We start from the raw sequence: 20550 nt of genomic DNA, 5'->3' as shown, positions 1-20550 counted from the left end.
TGGAGAATTAAATATTTTACATATATATTTAAATATAAATTAACAGACTTTGAAAATTCAAATTAAGAACTATAAATGTAAAATAAAATACACTAAGAGAAAAATTTTATTTTAAATATTTTCAGCTTGAAACCAGGTATGTCTTTGAGCATGAAATACTGTGTGTATTGTGCATGAGTGGAATATAATTTAAATATTTCATTGCCAAATGCATTTATTTAGTCATTAATGTAGCTTGCATTTTTTTTTTTTTCAACTTAGCTCCGGGCTCCCATCGTCCTCAAAATGGTTAAGATCCTGAAAAATAAGCAAAGCAGCTATTTTCCAACTGTGAAGGACATCTTTATGGCTGTGAAACATGGTGAGACTCTTACTCCTTGGCCTGGCATCAGCGGTCACTCATGACTTGACTCCTGCCTGTCTGCTCAGCCTCCTCTAACCTTCCACCCTTAGCATGTTCAGGAAATGATTACACTTGGCCCTCCTAATGATAAAACCATTTTAACCACCTGTACGTCATTCTCCAGCTATACTCAGCTATTTTTAGGGTTGAAGTAAGTACCTATGAAAGAGGCTGTAGATGGAACTTGCAGTGACAATGCAGGTGTAGAGGGGAAAGCCTTTGGTGTTTAGTGGGCCATCCCTGAAAGCCCAGCATAGAGGTTTTCTAACCCATGGTTGGGCTATGATTAGTTACTCACCAGTAAAATCTCTGAATGTGCTTAACATCCACCACTGGTTTAGCTTGTAAGAGCTCTGAGTCACCATTGAAGTTTTGGTGAAGATTGAGGATGAGACACAACAAGAAAGGTTTGTTTGAATTTTGAACAGGTAATATATGTATCTTGTTAAAAACCAGAAATTGTAAGAAGGTATTTTTGATGTAAAAAAGGAAATTGTAAAAGTGAAGTCTCCTTATCTTCTCAGTATCCAGTGTCACCATCACCCAGGGGAACAACTCTCCCTAGTTTCCTGATTTTTGTTCGTGTTTCTTTAAGCATGTTTAAGCAAATGTGGATTGATCCATGATGCTGAAGTTTGACATGATAAAATACGGACAAAGATCTTGTTTTGGTTTGTTTCTAACATCAGATAATTACTTTAAAAAAAATTTCCTATGTAACATGTAGAAGGTTAGGAATTTCTTAAAATCCACTTTGAAAATGTTTTGATAACTCTTCAGGGTTTTCTCCATGAACTCTGTTTGAAAAGAGTCCTTAAGATAAGGGGGAATACATGGGCTAGGATTGAGGGGTTCTGTCAGATCTGGATTTCTGTCCCAGATCCACTCAGTACATCTTTAATTTGCTGAGTCTCTGGCTTTCGTTGACCAGGTTGGCATATTAACACTGTCCCTGCAGAATTGTTGTGGGAATTAGAGCACGATTTCTCAACCTTGTCACCACTGACATTTTGGGAAGGGGAATTCTTTGTTGGGGGAAGCGTCCTGTGCATGGCAGGATGTTTAGCAGCGTCCCTAGCCTCTACCCACTGCCTGCAATTAAAAATGTCTCGAGACGTTGCCAAATGACCCCTGGGTGCAAAACCTCCCCTGGCTAAGAACCACTCAATTGAAGATAGACAGTGTACAGAGTGCTAGGCTCACAGTAAGTTTGCCCTTAGTAAATCAGAGCTTCTCCCATTTTTTCTGCTAATAAGATTAACATTTTCTTTGGATAAAGCTTCTACAGGAATCCTAAGATCCTCAGAGCCTTGTAAGCATATGATCCAGAGATTCAGAAAAAAACACTTTCAACAGAACAAGTGGCGTAAAGCCATTGTCAGTTAGAGGTGGAAGGCCCTCCCAAAGGCCTCCTTGGGGCTCTGTAAAATCACCAGATGTGCTTATCACATTTTAAGGGCACTTAACCTTTAAGCTGCAATTATTTAATTTTGAAATTAGTGTCTTGAGTAATGTTAATTTCAAAACATGAGCGCATCTGGGGAAGAAAACAGTTCTTGGACCCTGGCTTCCTTCCCCGATCTTCAGTGTTCGATGGACAGATTGTGGTTACGTGTCGAGTAGAGTGACATGGGCAGGGGTACACCTAACTCTGGCAGCCATAAAAAGAAGTTTGGCAGGGTTTTTTGTTTTTTTCTAACAGGAGTCTTTTAGGTTAACACCAGAGAATAAAAATTCACTTTCCTTCATTTCCTACTTTCATAAATAAAGTCTATTTTCAGTTCTTCAAAGGTATATAGTCTCAGGAGTGAAATGGAATCTGATGGGGATCTGTTCAGGGTACATTAAAAGGACCAATTTTAATCAAGAGAAAATTTGGAATAGGTTAAGCAGTAATTAATAATAGTTGACTATTTAAGTGTTTTCCTCACATATAGTGTCTTTTAAAAGTACCCCCTTATTTTTACCATGCTTAACTGTTTTTTAAATTGAGGCAATACATAGCATAAAAATAACCATTTTAAAGTATACAGGTGAGTGGCATTTAATGTAGTCACAAAATCCTACAACGATAACCTCTATCTAGTTCCAAAATGTCTTTATCACCCATGCTTAACAACTTTCATAGTTATATTTTGAATAATAACATAATGGAAAGTGTCCCAGTCATTGTGTGAGTTAGTCTCTTAGGACCCTGGAATGAGACAGTTAACAGTTAAACTGTGCTAGGACCAAGTGCCTGGAGGGAATTAACATTCTGATAATGAAGCTTGTGATCCGAACTGGAAAGTGACAACAAGTTCGCAGAGATGTTTCACTCCCACAAGTTCCATTGGGTTCACTACATTTCTTTAGACTCTAAAGGTTCTTTCCCCTGAGTCTTGGGTCATGATTTACTTGTGCTGAGTGAGTAACTGTGCCCGGGTTCTCCTGAAGGGTTGTTACAGACAGACAGTGTGCCAAGCCTTCCTAACCCGTCCTGTGTCAACTGCAGGATAATTGACATGATAAGTGACACTTTCTTTTAAGTGCAGTCATATTGTTTTACATTGTTCTCCTGAACTTGTAAAGTGTATTGAGGCAAAACAGTGTATCATCACATTAACGGTGGTTTCCTTTCAGCTCTGCTCGAAGCCCGAGATGTGGAACTTCACCTGAGACCCCTGAGGAGACACATTCAGTGTCTCCAGGAGACTGAATTCCCACAGATCCGTGTATTAATTGCCCCATTATTTCATACCATCTGTCTGATCTGGAGCCATTCCAAGTTTTATAATACCCCTGCTCGGGTTATAGTTTTATTGCAAGAGTTTTGTAATCTCTTCATTGACCAGGTATGTAGCATTTAAAAAAATAGGAATGATAAGAATTACTGCCATGTGGTTGGTTTCATTAGGTCAGTGAAGAAGGAATAAGTCTTGTCTACAGAACACCTTTTTCCTCTTTTTTCATAGAGGAGTTTTATGGTAACAAAGGCCTGGTGACTTGTTACTCAAAGTGGCAAAGGCTCTCTGGAAATAAGTCAGTTATATTCAAAGGACAGGTTGTTACTGGATTCTGTTTGTTTAATATCCTACCTTCCTTTGAAGAGAGTTAAGGCAGCTTCTCATAAAAGGCACATATGGGTAGCACTTTTCTTTGTATTTTCCCTTTGGTTACTGCAGGAACACTGGCTGCTGGAAGAGTTTGGGAAAGCTAAGTTAAGAGAATCTTGCAGGAAAAAAAAATCCTAAAAAAAATAGTAGAATTGTATTAAAAGAATTCTGATTTGCTGTTGATCTTAAAAAATTTCATTTATAATTGTTTCTCTTCACTTAACTTTCAAAATGTTAAAAAAAAATTGGACTGCTTCCTCACCCTGTGGGAACTTTTAATTCTTGTGTTTATCATATCAGAGAATATTACATAATTTGAGAGCTGAGAGATACTTGCTGGGCACATCATCTTGTGGTTGTTATTTAGGGATGGGCAGAGTGTCTCAGTCTGCGTGAATTGCCATAACAAGATACCACGGACTAGGTGGCTTTATTTTCAGAAACGATTGTCTCACTGTTTTGGAGGCTGTGAGCCCTGATCCAGGTGCCAGCGTGGTTGTGTTCTGGTGAGAGCTTGCTTTCTGTCTTGCAGATGGTTTCCCTCTCTCTGTCCTCACACGATGGAGGGGAAGAGATTTCTCTCTTTCTCTTCTTATAAAACCGCAGTCCTATCAGATAAGGCTCCCACCCATACGACCTCATTTAACCTTAATTAACCTTCTAAAGACTCTGTCTCCAGATTGTCACATTGGTGGTTAGGGCTTCAACATACACATTTTTAATTTTTTTTTGTTTGGAGTGGGAGGAGGACACGATTCAGTCCAAGTTCAGGGTCTGTATCAGGGTGTGTGTCTGGACCCCTGACGAGTTTTTGTAGAACGGATGTCAGAGAATCAGAATCAGTTCATATGGCTTAGCCTTCATCGAGTTGTTAATGCTTCCTAAGAGAGTTGGACTGCTTCCAGCTGCAACTGGCAAACTGAAGCAGAAAAAGAGAAGTGTCTAAGTTCATGTGAACTGGAAAGTCTCAGAGTGCAAAAGCTGCAGGATCAGCTTGTTCCAGGGGACTCCGATGATCATTTCAAAGCTCCATTTTGCTCATTTGTTTGACTTGATTCTCAGGCTCTCACCACAAGAGGTGGTGAGAAAGTCAGGTGGATTTTGGTAGATGTTGATCCTTCTAGTAGAGGAACTTCCCTGGAAAGAGTTTTTAGTTCTGGATCAATTTTTTTTATTGAAATATAGTTGATTTATAATGTATGTTAGTTTCTGGTACACAACATAGTAATTCAGTTATACATATATAGAGTTTTTTTCATTATATATTATTACAAGCTATTGAATATAGTTCCTGGTGCTATACAGTAGGACCTTGTTGTTTATCTATTTTATATGTAGTATTTTGTATCTGCAAATTCCAAACCTGTAATTTAACCGCCCTCCTCCTCTTCCCTTTGGTAACCATAAGTTTGCTTTTTATGTATATGAGTTTGTTTCTGTTTTGTAAATAAATTCATTTGTGTCATTTTTTAAGATTCCACATGTAAGTGATATCATGAAATATTTGTTTGATTTATTTCACTTAGTATGATAATTTCTAGGTCCCTCAATGTTGCTGCAAATGACATTTCATTCTTTTTTATGACTGAGTAATAGTCCATTGTGTGTATATATGTATATCTATACACACCACATCTTCTTTATTCAGTCTTCTGTCAATGGACATTGAGGTTCCTTCCATGTCTTGGCTACTGTAAATAGTGCTGCTGTGAATATGGACCATTTGGTTTTATTTCCATTCCTGGAACAATCCTGTGGCTGGGGAGTTGGGATACTTTGGACAGGCCTGGATCGCTTGCTAAGAGGAGGTGGACAGCTGAGATTGACCTAAATCTCTAATCTAGTCTAATGTTTCTCAGTGTTTTTCACCTCATGACTCACATAGAAAGTTCAAAATTTTTATTGCACAGTGGGGTCAATTGATGTGTATTTGAAACCCTAAAATCTGCTCACAGACAAGGCAAACTGCATGGAGCTTCTGCTGCCCCAGGCCCTGGAACCTTGCTGTTCTAAGCAGTAAAGAGAACAATGTTGTGGGAGGAAATAGTTGGGGACTGTGTTCCTATCCAATCCCTGATACTTTGTCAGATGGATTAACTGAGACTTGAAAGATACCGTGTGTTCAGTTTTCCTGAGAATTTAGGGGGAAATTCAAATTAAAGTACAGTCTCCTGACTTGCAGTTTAGAGTTTCTGAAGTATGAGACTGAAGTAGGGGTGTGTGTGTGTGTGTGTTTTCCTCTCTGCTTCTGAAGAGGTAGAATGGTGTATGGAAAGGACTTTGGACCCAGGCCAGTCAGCGTTCAAATCTAATTGAACCACTTAAGGAGAGTTCAGTTATATCTCTGGGCCTCAGTTTCCATACTTGTAAATGCCTAGTTCATGGGCTGTTGTAAGGACCAAAACAGAGAACGTAAATGACATGCTCAGTGTGTCATTTAATAGAGACTCAATGAAAGTTGGTTCCGAACTGTTGACTGACTAACTGTAGCTATTGCTAGGAGATAACAGGTCAGTGTCTGCTGTTTTTGTGTCCTCTCCTCTGGCTTCATTCTATTTCTCTGCTGTGCAGACAGGTTTGCTCTGTTGCTAACCAAATGTACTGGGTCCTAATGGCTCCATGTGAAAGACCTAAATCCCTACTGCAGGGTTAACAGCTGCAACCACCACTCCTCCCAAACCCCTTTTGAAGTCTCCTCATCTAATCTTGAGAAAGATCAAAACTTTTACTACAAAGCCTTGTTAGTGTAGAAACCCTGAAGGTTGTCATTCATTGCTGCAGGTGACTCAGAGGAGTCCTGGTTCCCTGTAAGCCTATAAACCTATTATTCCTGGAGCCTATTTTGTATTGAGGTCCAGAATTTGCCAAGCTTCTGAGGAAATAATGTCGTTTCCCTTGTTTCTTAGTTACCGTTCCTGGCTTATGTCCAAAAGTTCTGTTGACCTGATTTCTTAGATTCTCCAAGTGGACTTTGTAGTATATCTGCCCCAACACGTTAGGAATCAAAAATAGGCAGTGAGTCAACCTTCATACCTGGATTGTCTGAAGAGCTAAACTCTGCACCACCGCCCACTACCCTCAGTCATTTGCTAATTTATTTTTAATATTTATTGAACAAGCACTGTATAGTTCCTGTTACTTCCCAGGATTCTTCTAAGCCCTTTGCAAAAATCTACAAATTTAATCCTCTAGCAACACTATGATACAGGTACTATCAGATCCATTTTATAGTAAAAAAAACAAAAACCCTGAAGTCCACAGGGGATAAATAGTGTTTTCAAGATCACCCAGCTTGTAGCTTACAGAGTTCTTACTCATTATGCTGTGCTCCATATTTTAAAATAAGCTTTTATTTCTAATTACTATGATAATTATAAAATATTGACAAAATTTATAACCATGGAAATAGTCTTGAAGTTCTATCACCCTAAAATTCATCATTCAAAATTTTTTTTCTCCAAAACTTGCACATATTTATGCACTTGATACATAATTTTTTTTACTAGCTTCTTGAAAAATGATTTTGTTATTGTTGGATATTTAGTTTGCTTCCAGCCTCCTGTATTATAAACAACATATAGAAAACAACTTTATACAGAAATCTTTTTTCCTTAACTTGGTTAATTGGCCTAATATAAATTCCTGATGTTGGCCAAGGGTTACAGTCTTTTCACAGCTCCTGAACAATACTTGATATTTATAAATTCTTTTTAAAATACTACATTAATTACATTGCTGTTATTAATTACATTGCTGTTATTAATTACATTGTTATTATCAATGTATAAAAAGTTTTACTATAATTTATCAGCTTTGAGTATTACCATTTTAAAAAAATTGCAATGATTCATTGGGTATATAATTACCATATTGTTTCTTAATTTTGTACCTTGCACTATTTGTGTGGTTACACATTTTATATATATTTTAAATAATTTCCTCGTGTAGTTTTCCTGTACTTTGTTTCTAGGACTCTATTGACTTCAGTTGGTTTATGAAACATTTGGACCCTTGCTGTGTTATACATCAGAGGTCATAAGCTGGCATTCTGTCAGCTATGTCTGGCCAATAGACCAATGCAGTGTTTTTATTTTGTGTAGTATTTTGAATTTTTTTTAAAGTTGCTAATGCTTAAATTGAATAGGTCTCATTTAAATTCCAGCATCCCAGCCTCCACTGAAAAGTCATATCTTGCTACATTGGCTCTGCCATCTCTGTTGTCACGATCAGTTGCTAGAGCTTTGGGTACCCCTCTAGGTGGGTCACGTGCTATGCTATCCCGGTGACCACAGTCTCCACGGTTCCCTCTTGTTCCTGATCTGCTTCACCCATTTTCACTACCTGCCTGATCTTCCTAGGTGTTCCAGTAGTGGTCAGACACCCTTTGTTGCTTTTAGAAGCAAATGTGCTTCTCATTTGTTTTCTGACAGTGACAATGAACATAGTCATTTAGGCCAGACTTGACAAAAGGCAGCACCTGACCACCTTGGACGATGGCGCATTGAGCTTTGTTCATGGCCTTTTTTTTTTTTTTTAACATCTTGCTTCTCTTCTCTGGTGTCTGGACTCTGCTGCCTGTTCAAGGTGCGTCATTATCACTCTGGGCCCTCCACTCTGTCAGTTCTGTGCCTTGGTTCCCTCTCATGGATATTCTTATTCCTAAGACCGTGGGTAAGGAAGAGTTTAAGTCTGAGAAGTTGATCTGGGAGAAGAGGTGGTAGGATTGAGCAAAAGCAGAAACCCATAAACGTGCAAAAATAAAAGCAAAGCTGAGAGGCCTCAAACCAACATCCTGTCATTGATAAATTGCTTAATTGATAATTGATTCATTGGCTTCTTGATAAACTGGTTAGTGCTGTTTTACTTTATAAGGCCTCTGAAGTGGAACTAGTTTATCCTAAATCCAGTGGCTTTTTATTGGTTTGTGCTGATACCCTTGAGTATGGGAGACTAGCAAGAGCTGGTGTGGTTGGGTGTGCTCCAGAGAGCTACTCTAGGAGGCAGGAAAGAATTCAGAGCGTAGGCGCTGAAAAGAATCTTGAGGTTCACTTAAGGCAACTGAGATCCTCTGAGACAACTTAGCTCATGTCACAAATGCAGTTAGTGGCCCCTGACTGGGTCACAGCCAGGCCTCCTGTCCCTGCTGATGGTTTTTTCACTCACATAACCTGCTGCCCAGTGAAAGGATATAGACTGGGTGCTCTGATCTAGGGTACTCCGTTCTCTAACCTTGTTCTGGGAGGGCTTATTCATCAGTGAGCTCTAAGAGCAGAAGGTTGGTTACTGTGCTTGACGCATCAATGTGAGGGTGGGACAGGAAGCACAGATGTGAATAGAAGGAGGGCTTGCCCAGAGGAAGTTACTTCACAAGTAGGTAGTTAGGTCATAGGGCGCTGCTAAGACAGACGGTAATGAAGTCATCTCTAAAGGTTTTCTAGCTTCCTAAGAGGACATGTTTATTAACAAGAATACATATAGACACAAAGGCCTATGGAATCTCTAGCCCATACCAATGTGTAAACTGTTATACAACTCACATTGCTAAGGGATTACTGGTAGGTCTCTTCCCTGTTCTGTGTGAGATGTTAGCAGCCTTCAGGTAGAGGTTAATTTCCCATCCAGCCTGAGTGAGAAATGGGAGCACAGGTTGTGAGTCTAGAGCTAGAACTTGAAGGAACTAATCGGTAGGGTTTTAGACACTAAAGGGATTTTTTTTTTGTTACTTTCCAAATTTATAGCACAGAGTCTTATTGCATGTAAAACTGTAGCCATTAATGGGAGAAGGGATATTATGTCTACACTGAGAAAACAGTTTCTTTCATCTGCTCAGTTGAACTCAAGTGGCTTTCCTGACTTTTCCACTGATTTGTAACAATTTTCCTTTTTTTTTAACATTTTTTATTGAGTTATAGTCAGTTTACAATGTTGTATCAATTTCCAGTGTAGAGCACAATTTTTTAGTTATACATGAACATACATATATTCATTGTCACATTCTTTTTCTCTGTGAGCTCCCACAAGATCTTGTATCTATTTCCCTGTGCTATACAGTATAATCTTGTTTATCTATTCTACATATGCCTGTCAGTATCTACAAATTTCAAACTCCCAGTCTGCCCTTCCCACCCCTTCTCTGTAACAATATTCTAAGAAACTGAAAAAGGCATTTAATTTAAACCTGTAATTTAGATGAGGTTAAGATGTATCAGGATTAGAACTTACAGGTTCTTGAGGTCCCTAAACAGGGAAGTTCTGAGAGTTCACAACAAATATGGAGAGGAAAGGACTGGAAGGAACCTCTGTGATGGTCCTGTGAAAGTGAGGCCAGTGCTACACAGATCTGCTGGGTTTTCTTTCAATAGTCTCTCCTTTGCATTTCCTCTGTTCATAACTAGTTCATAGGTTATATCTCAGCTAGATTTTATGTCTTATAATGAGCTTAAGCTCCCCAAAAAGAAATTTACTAGCCTGAAAGAATTGCCCGTGGCATATACTCACCTATTACAGCAGCTCTTTCTCACCTTTGCAAGCGGTCCTGTGCTGTCAGGTAAGGTGACCATATTTTTAAAATACATGGTGTGATAGATGTCCCCTTCTTTTTTATATGAAAAAACAGTTGTGCAGAATATTTGCTGCCAGGAATAGCCAATGCAAATTCTGATGACACAGTTGTTGTAACTATGAAGATTAGGAAAAATTTAGTCACGGCTAGAATGTATAATTGCAGAAATTGTAGCATCTCCTGTAGATTTCTCTAGTGTCTACAAGTATGTCATTGAAACCTCCATGCCTGAATTTGTAGAATTTGTTTTCTGTCTCACGGCACTGCTGGCCCAATTGTAGACATTGTTATTTGAAAATGGCTCATTGAAAAAATAAATAGAATGATGCATTGAAACAGACTTAAAAACTGTGAAACATATTTTCTTATTGTTTCCTTCCATTAAATCCTAGGCAGTAGCTTACCTTTCACCTGAAGAGCTTTTGAAAGGAGAAATTGAAGACTCTCTGGAAAAGGTGCAGGTGGCCGTGAACATCTTAAAGACTTTCAGAAATTCTTTTTTCAACTATAGAAAAGGATTGGCAAGCTATTTTGTGGGCAGTAAGGAGCTGAAACCATGGGATTTCCAGTCTCATCTGGTGTTTTGTAGATTTGACAAATTTCTTGACCGTGTCATGAAAATAGAGGTATTCATTCATTATTTGACTTGTTATTTATTCATACTCTAGGTTGATTCAGGAAAACTTGTAGCGTTTTGTATGAGTCAGGGGAACAGTTTATTCTGTTTGGATGGGAGGTAGGACATCTCCTTTCTTGGTCATTCTCAGGCACTTAAAGGCCAGTGCTGTCAAGATACAGTACAAGCTTTCATTTGTTTAGTTTCAAAGCTTTGTTTGGTTTTAAAGCTTTGGCTTCTTTTTAAAAAATCATTTATTATTATTTTATTATACTGAGTGTAAGTGAACCTCTTTATGTACCAGGGACCCTTGATTTACAACTTACTAAGTTCCTGGAAGACAACTGTAAATCAGAAAGCTATAAAATAATCCCTTTTTAAAGGGATATTAGCAAACACACACACAAAAAAATGGTTTGGAAAATTAAGTTCAGGAGCTTAATTAAAGCTTTAAAAAAAAAAAAAAGTCGTTTTATTTCCCTTGACGTGTTTGATGTTTTTTTATTGGGATTCCATACCTGAAAATCTATTTGATAATCCAAAATGTCACTTAACCTTTTAGTGTATAAATATATACACTATACTGTTAAAATAGTAAAATCATTCATGAAAATAGATGAAAAGAGCACAAAAACATGTGCTCTGTATCCATGTTTTAAATACCAGAAAACCAAACACTGAGTACACACACATAAACACACTGACACACCAATTTGTACAGTCAACTGGCTAAGGTTTTTTAGTTTGAACTGCCTTCTTTTCTTGATAAAACTCTTTCTGGCAACTTTGTGCTTTTTTGTTGCTAGATTTGTTGAATTTCATTCAAAATGAGAGCTTTATGTTTTGAAAATTCCCATCACTTAAGCAACCTGAATGCCTCTTAAAATTTGGATGCTAACTGCCTAGCTCAGAGCAACTTACATAGCCGTTTCATAACCATCTCTTTCAATAAGCGTCTCCTTTTCAATACTGGAGCCAATTCCTGGCAATGTTGGTGGCTGAAAATGAGTTTTGGATCTCACCTGGGCACCTGACTTATGATTAGAAGGGTATGAAATTAGGGAGTCAAGTGTTTAGCTATGGTAAGTTAGCTGTTTCCTGTTTGATAATTTTTAGTGCCTGTGAAATGGGAGTGTGACTTTTAAAGTAGGCAGTTACTTTGGTTAAATCATTAATATTTATTTTCTGTTGTGTAATGTCCATTGACTCCCTAGTTTTGAATGTTGGAGAAAGTTCTTTCTTTGAAACTTGAAAATACTCTTTTCCTGCTCAAGAGGGTGGAAAGATCTTTACTGTACTTTGTTTTTACAAAGGATATATTTGTCACCATGTTGGAATTTGAGAAGCTGGACAGACTTGAATTTGGTGGTACCAAGGGAGCAATTTTAAATGGACAAATCCATGAGATGAGTGAAGAATTTATGGAACTCTGTAAACTTTTTAAACAGAGCGCCTATGACGCATGTGATGACAATAACATGGTAATATTGTATGTTTGCATTTTCATTTCATAGCATCTTATGGTTTTACAGCTGGGAGGGACAATATGTCACAGTGATACTAGGTACCCTCTGGACCAACCTCTGAAGGATAAAAAGGGTGAAATGACTTGCCTGGAGTCTCTCATCTACTTAGTGTGGTAAATGAGGGACCAGAAGTTAGGCCTTTGCGTTTTCAGTTTAGAACATTTATAACTTTTTCTAATAAAATAGTGGACCTCCAGCTGGATTTGTTTTTCGTTTATGTATATTGAAAAAGAACTTTCCTTATTAACTTACTTTGATCTGATCATTATGTAACTTGTGTTTTATTTTAGCCTTTTTTCAAAAATCACTAGGTAAATTTTTCATCTAACTGAGCATTTGGTTTCATCTTATTCATTACATGGATTATTAACATGTGTGTTGTCTCTTTTTTATTATTTAAAGCTATTTATAATTTCATATTTTCAATCTCAGTATAAGAGGGAAGCTTTTAGATTTAAGCTGCTTCTGTTTTCTGGCACTGCCAGCATGTTAGGAGCCAGGGAGTTACCTGTGAGCATCCCTGCAGATCGAGGATAAAGTCTTTCTTTTAGTGGTCTGCTGTGACACAGCCCAGGTACAAAAAGATGATGCGCTCTCATCCTCCTTGTTTTCTAGGGAATGTTAATTTATTCTCTATTATGTTTATAGTTGGCCAAATAGTCAACTCTTTAAAATGTGTAAGGACAGTATGTTAGCTTTGCAAGGACCAGGTCAGCAAACTTAGTCCCTGTAAGCTATTGTCAGCTTTGGGGAAATGGAATTAATGGTCAGAAAGACATGGCCATCGTGTGTCCTGCTGATTTGTGGAGGAGTAGGAGAAACCTAGATCTGTGGTGACGAATAGCCTGAGCTCATCCCCAGAGCCTGGTAAGATGTCTGGCACCTGGCGAGCATTCAGTGAACGTGGACCAAATGGGAATCTTCGTTGGAGCTTGGATTAGATTCTGAACAACTGAGTGGATCAGTGTGAGACCCAGCATGAATAAGACCCTTGAGTGCATTTGAGTTACAGGAGAGTTTTGATATGCTGACGATTACAAATCCTGGCAGGTTGTCAGTGCCAGAGTCAGAGAGCATGGCCAGGTTTAGCTGATGCTGCTCCCCTGGCAATGCCAAAGATGCTGAATTTATCCCTGTGTCTGCCCCAAAGCTGCACAGTCACAAACATGGAATAACAAACTCATTTGCTCTAGACATACCTGTCTGCTTGGTATTTATGTTTAGTGTTTTGGAGCCTTGTTTATTTTGCAAATAAAATGGACAAGGCTTACTTCTGATCTCCAGGTCTGGGTGGGAGAAATCAATAACCTGCCCTTGAATTTCCCCTTCATCCTCCTATCTGATCGTGTTACCTTAGAGTATAATCTCGAAGCTCTTTGTCTGTTTTCTGAAATCAAAATGTGAATTAACTAAAAGTTCACTTTATTGATGTGCTTATGGCATGTTGCTCAAAATACTGCAATGATGATACTTTTTTTTTTTTTGCTTTATAAGCTGTTCATTTGCGGGCCTTTGAGCTGAGTTCATTGTGTCCTGGTTTTTATGATGAGATCGGCTGGTAATTTTTAGGAGACATAATTTTAGCAAACTACTTCCAAACTTGTGTATTCATACAGGTGTATCCACATGATGCACACCCACTCCTGTGCCCTTGCCGTCCCTCTGTGTACACCCTTGTGTGTCCCCAACCCCCCCTTGAAAGTGCTAGTAGTGACAGTTGTGTGTATCATGATCAGCCTTCCTGTACTTTGGTATAGGAATGGTTTAAATATGTTGCAGGCAATTAAAGAAGCAATGACTGGTAATTTGCTTTTGGAAATGCTATTATTTATTTCTCTCTTTGTTAATGTCAAGCTTATCATTCAGGCTGTTAGCCTTTACTAGTGTGAGCCTTTACTGCCACTGTGGTCCAGTTACAGAAGGTGTTGATTTTCTCAGGTGTGTCTATAAAAAAGTTCTTGGATTTCTCTGTTATTAATACTGAATAGAAAGATGACTTTAGGTACTTGATTTGACATCTTCCTGTGGGACTGTTTGAGATCTAGAAAATTGTGGGGAGAGACTTGCTTTCTTATTTATTTAATTGTAACATGTAACATTGCGCATATTTAAGGTGTACAACATGTTAAATTGACATGTTTATATATTTTAATAGCCACTGTGGTGATAATTAGCACCTCTGTCACATTGCATAGTTATCCTTTCTTTTTAGTGATTGGAATCATTAAGTTCTAGTCTCTTAGCAAGTTTGCCATAATGAATATAGACAACAGTGTTGGATGATAATACCGAACTTGGTAAGAGACTTGCTCTCTTCATTGTTTGTGTTTAACCGCTGGGCAGGTGATGTGAGGCTCAGCAGCTTGGCTTTTGCTGACATTTTGAGATGCTGCTTGGTTAAATGAAGTTCCCCAGACACCTGAGCAAGGATGGTGGCTATTCTCGAGAGTAACTCTTTGGCTCTACTTAGTCTCTGTTAATCAAGAGAGTCCATTATGTTTACTGAGCAAGCGCTGAGTACCAGGCATCGTGTCAAACCTTTATATGCATTCTTGCTTAATTCTTGGTATAACCCTGGGAGTGACTGCCCAGGCAAGTGAGGTTCAGTAAATTACCTGAGGTGACACAGTTCCCAGGGAGGAACAGCGATTCCAACCCAGAACTCTCAACCTAGCACTCTTGTCGCTTTTAAGTGTTTGTCTCCCTCCTTGCGTCCTCACTGAAATTAAGGGAATAAGTTCATCGGGGGCGACTGGAGGAACTCACCTGAGGACCTTTGCCCTGAGGTCGCATGGTCCAAGGTGCTGTGTCTATTTTCCTTGTTGCTCCTTGTTTTTAGTAGGCAGGTTGATCCAGGCACTTAGCCTGCCATTACTCCAGGATTTAAAATTCATTTTCAAAGTAGTTATTTAGCCAGTCTATACTAGCTTATATTCCAGTTCCTACAATTAGTCCTCTGTTCTGTTGTAGTCTACTGAACTATTTATTAATTCTTTGGCTACTACTATATGTAGCATTTTAAAATTTTAGCTATATAAATTTCTTATTAGTCATCTGCAGGATTTTTCATGTCTTCCCTGCTTATTTTTCAGGGTAAAATTTATTATTTAAAAACATTACTTTTTTATTCTTTTGGAAAGGTAACATACGCAAAAATGCAAAAATTTGGTCCCCTTCTCCTCACGCCACTGGTTTTTCCTAGTCTTCCATCTTCCCTCCTAAAAGGCATCTACCATTATGAGTTTCTTGTATAATGTTAGAGATGTTTGGCACATGTACTAGCACTTACATGTGTGTGTTCTGTTTTTGTACAGATTACCTCCTCTACAGATTATTTAAATGTATTTTGGCAGTTATTGTCACTAAATATATTTTGGCAGTCATCTCTATCACTGCAATAGTAGTATCTACTTCTTAAAAAGAATTGTATATTATTCCACTGAATTTATGTACTATTTATTTTTAAATGTTATTTAAAATAGTAGATATCATTGTTTAAGAATTTACTTAGGAACTTCTGCTTCTGGGAGGATGGAGTAGATGTATTTTTTCCTATTCCTCTCACTAAGTACAACTGCAACACTGGTCACTATGTATAAAACAAATATAAGAAGACTCTGAGAGTTGTGAAAAGAAGACAGATCGGCTAGGGACCTTGAAACCCATGTGACCACAAGGTGATGAGTTCTCTGGGTTTTCTTGTTGCTTGAAAGAGTCCAGACCTGGAGCTTGAAGACACTGGCAACCTAGAAACACCAGTGGACACAGATATTAAAAGCCCCAATTAAAGTCTGATCCCTCTCAAGAGAGGGACAGCCAAGCAAGACAGAAAGATAGACCATAATCTCTCTAGTCCAGCCGCACATCACAGAAGAAACTGTTCACTAGCCTCCCCTGTGCCAGCAGACTGTATGAGGAACTAGACTTCCATCCAGTCTGTAACAAGATGCCCCACCCAGTGCCCATACCCACGATGGCCAAGTAGGGAGTTGAGCTTTTCATCCTTGCTGGGCTGTCATGAGTTTATTCTCTGTGACGTTGGTGAAGAATACATTGGAACCCTGAATTTCTTCCCTCACCCAGCAGCATCCTTTACTCCCTAGGGTAGTGTCAGAAGAAGCGTAGTGGAAAGTCAGTACTTTCACCATGGCCAGCTTGTGGCCAGGTCACCAGCACTGTGACATCTGTGGAGACCACATGGAGAACTGGAACACCCAACCATAACAGAACTCTCTGCCCTTTGGTGTTAATGTATGTCTCCACCTGACATTAGTGAGACCAGAGCAGTGTCAGAGAAAACCAGCAAAAACTTGTGGTTTGAATAAGATCCAAAGCGTCATAATATGAAACGTAATATGAAAATATCCATTTCAGTAGGAAATCATTTATACCAAGAACCAGGAAGATCTCAACTGAACAAAAAGAGATTACTAATACATACCAACATTGGGATAACAGATGTTAGAATTACCTGAGAAAGGTTTTAAAGAGCTCTGTTAAAAATGCTTCAATAAGCAATTAGGAACATATTTTAAACAAGTGAAAAATAGCCTCAGTGAAGAAATAAGAATTCTCAGCAAGTAAATAAAAGATATAAAAAATAGGAATTTTAGGCCTGAGAAAAATAACAGTACAAAGCACAGTGATTGTGTTCAGTGGCAGAAGGGAGTGATACAGAAAAGAACTGGTGAACTGGAAGATGGGACACTATAAAGCACTCATTCTGAACAACGGAGAACACAGACTGAAATAAAATGAACAGAGCCTCGGAGACTTTGAGACTGTAACAGATCTAGTGTTTGTGTCATCAAAGTTGCAGAACGAGAAGAGAAAGATCATGAAGCTGAAAGTCTCAAAGAAATAGCTGGAAACTTCCTAAATTTAGCAAGAGACATAAATCTACATATTCAAGAGGAAATTAGAAATCAGTAGCAGAAAACTAAGCCCAGAGGAATCTACGCCAAGACACAGTATAATTAAACTTCGGAAAACTGAAGGTAAAAAATCTTGAAAGTGGTGAGAGGACAACTTACCTAAGGAGAAAATGATTTGAATGACAGTGGATTTCTTATCAGAAATCATGAAGGCCAGAAAGAAATGACGAAATATTTTTCAAGTGTTGAAAGTGAAGAACTGTTAACTTGGAGTTCTTTACCCAGTGAAAAGTGCCTTTCAAGAATAAAGGGGAAATCAAATTCTCAGATGAAATATAACTAAGAGAATTTGTTGCCAGTAGACTGACCCTAAAAGAATGGCTAAAGGAAGTTCTCAGTACAGAAAGGAAATAATAAAAGAAGGAACCTTGAAGCACCATGAAGAATTTGGTAAGCAAAAATAGGTATAAATGCAATAGACTGCTTCTGCTCTTGAGTTCTCTAAATTGTTTGATGGTAGAAGCAAAAATTATAACATTGCAGTTCTAAATGTATGTACAGAAAATATTTAAGACCATTACATTATAAATGGAAGAGAGTAGAGGGGCCAAAGTGTAGGTAAGGTTTTTTTTCTTTTAAAAAAACGTGATAAAATATATTTTACGTAAAATTTAGCATTTAAACCATTTGTAAGTGTACAGTTCAGTGGCATTAAGTATATTCACAATATTGCACAACCATCACTGTCCACTTCCAGAATTTTTTTATCATCCCAAACCAAAACACGGTGCCTATTGAATGATTACTCTCCCTCTCTCCAGTAAGCTCTATTCTTCTTTCTCTCTGAATTTGTTTATTTTCGGTGCCTCATTTAAGTGGACTCAAGCAATATTTATCTTTTGTGTGTGGCTTACTTCATTTAGCATAATGTCTTTAAGGTTCATCCATACTGTAACATATGTCAGAATTTCATTCTTTTTTAAGGTTAAATAATCTAGTACATGTGTGTATACTGTATTTTATTTATTCATTTATTGATGGATGCATGGGTTGTTTCCACCTTTTGGCTATTATGAATAATGATGCTGTGAATATCAATGTACAGATATCTGTTTGAGTCCCTGCTGTCAATTTTTGGGGGTACATACCTAGGATTAGACTTGCTGGATCATATAGCAATTCTATGTTTAAGGAATAACAGAATTGCTAAACTGTTTTCCATAGTGGTTGAGGAATTTCTAAACTGTTTTCCATGGTGGTTGAACCATTTTGTCTTCCCCCAGCAACGAAGAACAATTCCCATGTCACCACACCCTCATTAACACTTGTTATTTTTCATTATTTTGAGTAACAGCCATACTAATGTCTGTGAAGTAATGTTTCATTGTGGTTTGATTTGCATTTCCCTAATGATTAGTGATGTTGATCATCTTTCATGTGTTTATTGCCCATTTTTGTCTTTAGAGAAATGTCTGTTCGAGTCTTCTGGTCATTTTTTTTTAACATTTTTATTGATTTATAATCATTTTACAATGTTGTGTCAAATTCCAGTGTTCAGCACAATTTTTCAGTCATTCATGGACATATACACACTTATTGTCACATTTTTTTCTCTGTGAGTTATCATAACATTTTGTGTGTATTTCCCTGTGCTATACAGTGTAATCTTGTTTATCTATTCTACAATTTTGAAATCCCAGTCTATCCCTTCCCACCCTCCACCCCCTGGTAACCACAAGTCTGTATTCTCTGTCTGTGAGTCTATTTCTGTCCTGTATTTACGCTTTGTTTTTGTTTGTTTGTTTTTGTTTTTGTTTTTGTTTTTTAGATTCCACATATGAGCGATCTCATATGGTATTTTTCTTTCTCTTTCTGGCTTACTTCACTTAGAATGACATTCTCCAGGAGCATCCATGTTGCTGCAAATGGCATTATGTTGTCGGTTTTTATGGCTGAGTAGTATTCCATTGTATAAATATACCACTTCTTCTTTATCCAGTCACCTGTTGATGGACATTTAGGCTGTTTCCATGTTTTGGCTATTGTAAATAGTGCTGCTATGAACATTGGGGTGCAGGTGTCATCCTGAAGTAGATTTCCTTCTGGATACAAGCCCAGGAGTGGGATTCCTGGGTCATATGGTAAGTCTATTCCTAGTCTTTTGAGGAATCTCCACACTGTTTTCCATAGTGGCTGCACCAAACTGCATTCCCACCAGCAGTGTAGGAGGGTTCCCCTTTCTCCACAGCGTCTCCAGCATTTGTCATTCGTGGATTTTTGAATGACGGCCATTCTGACTGGTGTGAGGTGATACCTCATTGTAGTTTTGATTTGCATTTCTCTGATAATTAATGATATTGAGCATTTTTTCATGTGCTTTTTGATCATTTGTATGTCTTCCTTGGAGAATTGCTTGTTTAGGTCTTCTGCCCATTTTTGGATTGGGTTGTTTATTTTTTTCTTATTGAGTCGTATGAGCTGCTTATATATTCTGGAGATCAAGCCTTTGTCGGTTTCACTTGCAAAAATTTTCTCCCATTCCGTAGGTTTTCTTCTTGTTTTACTTCTGGTTTCCTTTGCTGTGCAGAAGCTTGTAAGTTTCATTAGGTCCCATTTGTTTATTCTTGCTTTTATTTCTTCTAGGAGAAAATTTTTGAAATGTATGTCAGATAATGTTTTGCCTATGTTTTCCTCTAGGAGGTTTATTGTATCTTGTCTTATGTTTAAGTCTTTAATCCATTTTGAGTTGATTTTTGTCTATGGTGTAAGGGAGTGTTCTAGCTTCATTGTTTTACATGCTGCTGTCCAGTTTTCCCAACACCATTTGCTGAAGAGACTGTCTTTATTCCATTGTATATTCTTGCCTCCTTTGTTGAAGATGAGTTGACCAAAAGTTTGTGGGTTCATTTCTGGGCTCTCTATTCTGTTCCATTGGTCTATATGTCTGTTTTGGTACCAATACCATGCTGTCTTGATGACTGTAGCTCTATAGTATTATCTGAAGTCTGGGAGAGTTATTCCTCCAGCCTCTTTCTTTCTCTTCAGTAATGCTTTGGCAATTCTAGGTCTTTGATGGTTCCATATGAATTTTATTATGATTTGTTCTAGTTCTGTGAAATATGTCCTGGGTAATTGGATAGGGATTGCATTAAATTTGTAGATTGCCTTGGGCAGTGTGACCATTTTAACAATATTGATTCTTCCAATCCAAGAGCATGGAATATCTTTCCATTTTTTAAAGTCTTCTTTAATTTCCTTCATCAATGGTTTATAGTTTTCTGTGTATAATTCTTTCACCTCCTTGGTTAGATTTATTCCCAGATATTTTATTACTTTGGGTGCTATTTTAAAGGGGATTGTTTCTTTACTTTCTTCTTCTGTTGATTTATCGTTAGTGTAAAGAAATGCAACTGATTTTTGAACGTTAATTTTGTAACCTGCTACCTTGCTGAATTCTTCAATCAGCTCTAGTAG

The 20550-nt window shown here is 37.9% G+C and overlaps 1 protein-coding gene across 1 annotated transcript in view; it reads left to right on the top strand.

Annotated features, from left to right (window-relative positions):
• The window catches only part of DNAH11 (dynein axonemal heavy chain 11), a 281146-nt gene that overhangs the window by 10013 nt on the left and 250583 nt on the right, over positions 1-20550 (top strand). The window contains 4 exon segments of the mRNA XM_032483875.1: positions 262-361; positions 3026-3237; positions 10453-10686; positions 11990-12157. Of these exon segments, the coding sequence (XP_032339766.1) occupies positions 262-361; positions 3026-3237; positions 10453-10686; positions 11990-12157 (714 nt within the window).

The sequence above is a fragment of the Camelus ferus genome, chromosome 7 (genome assembly GCF_009834535.1).
Source record: "Camelus ferus isolate YT-003-E chromosome 7, BCGSAC_Cfer_1.0, whole genome shotgun sequence".
Classification (NCBI taxonomy): Eukaryota; Metazoa; Chordata; class Mammalia; order Artiodactyla; family Camelidae; genus Camelus; species Camelus ferus.
The sequence above is the reverse complement of the archived record's forward strand: the minus strand, read 5'-3'. Positions and strand labels throughout refer to the sequence as shown.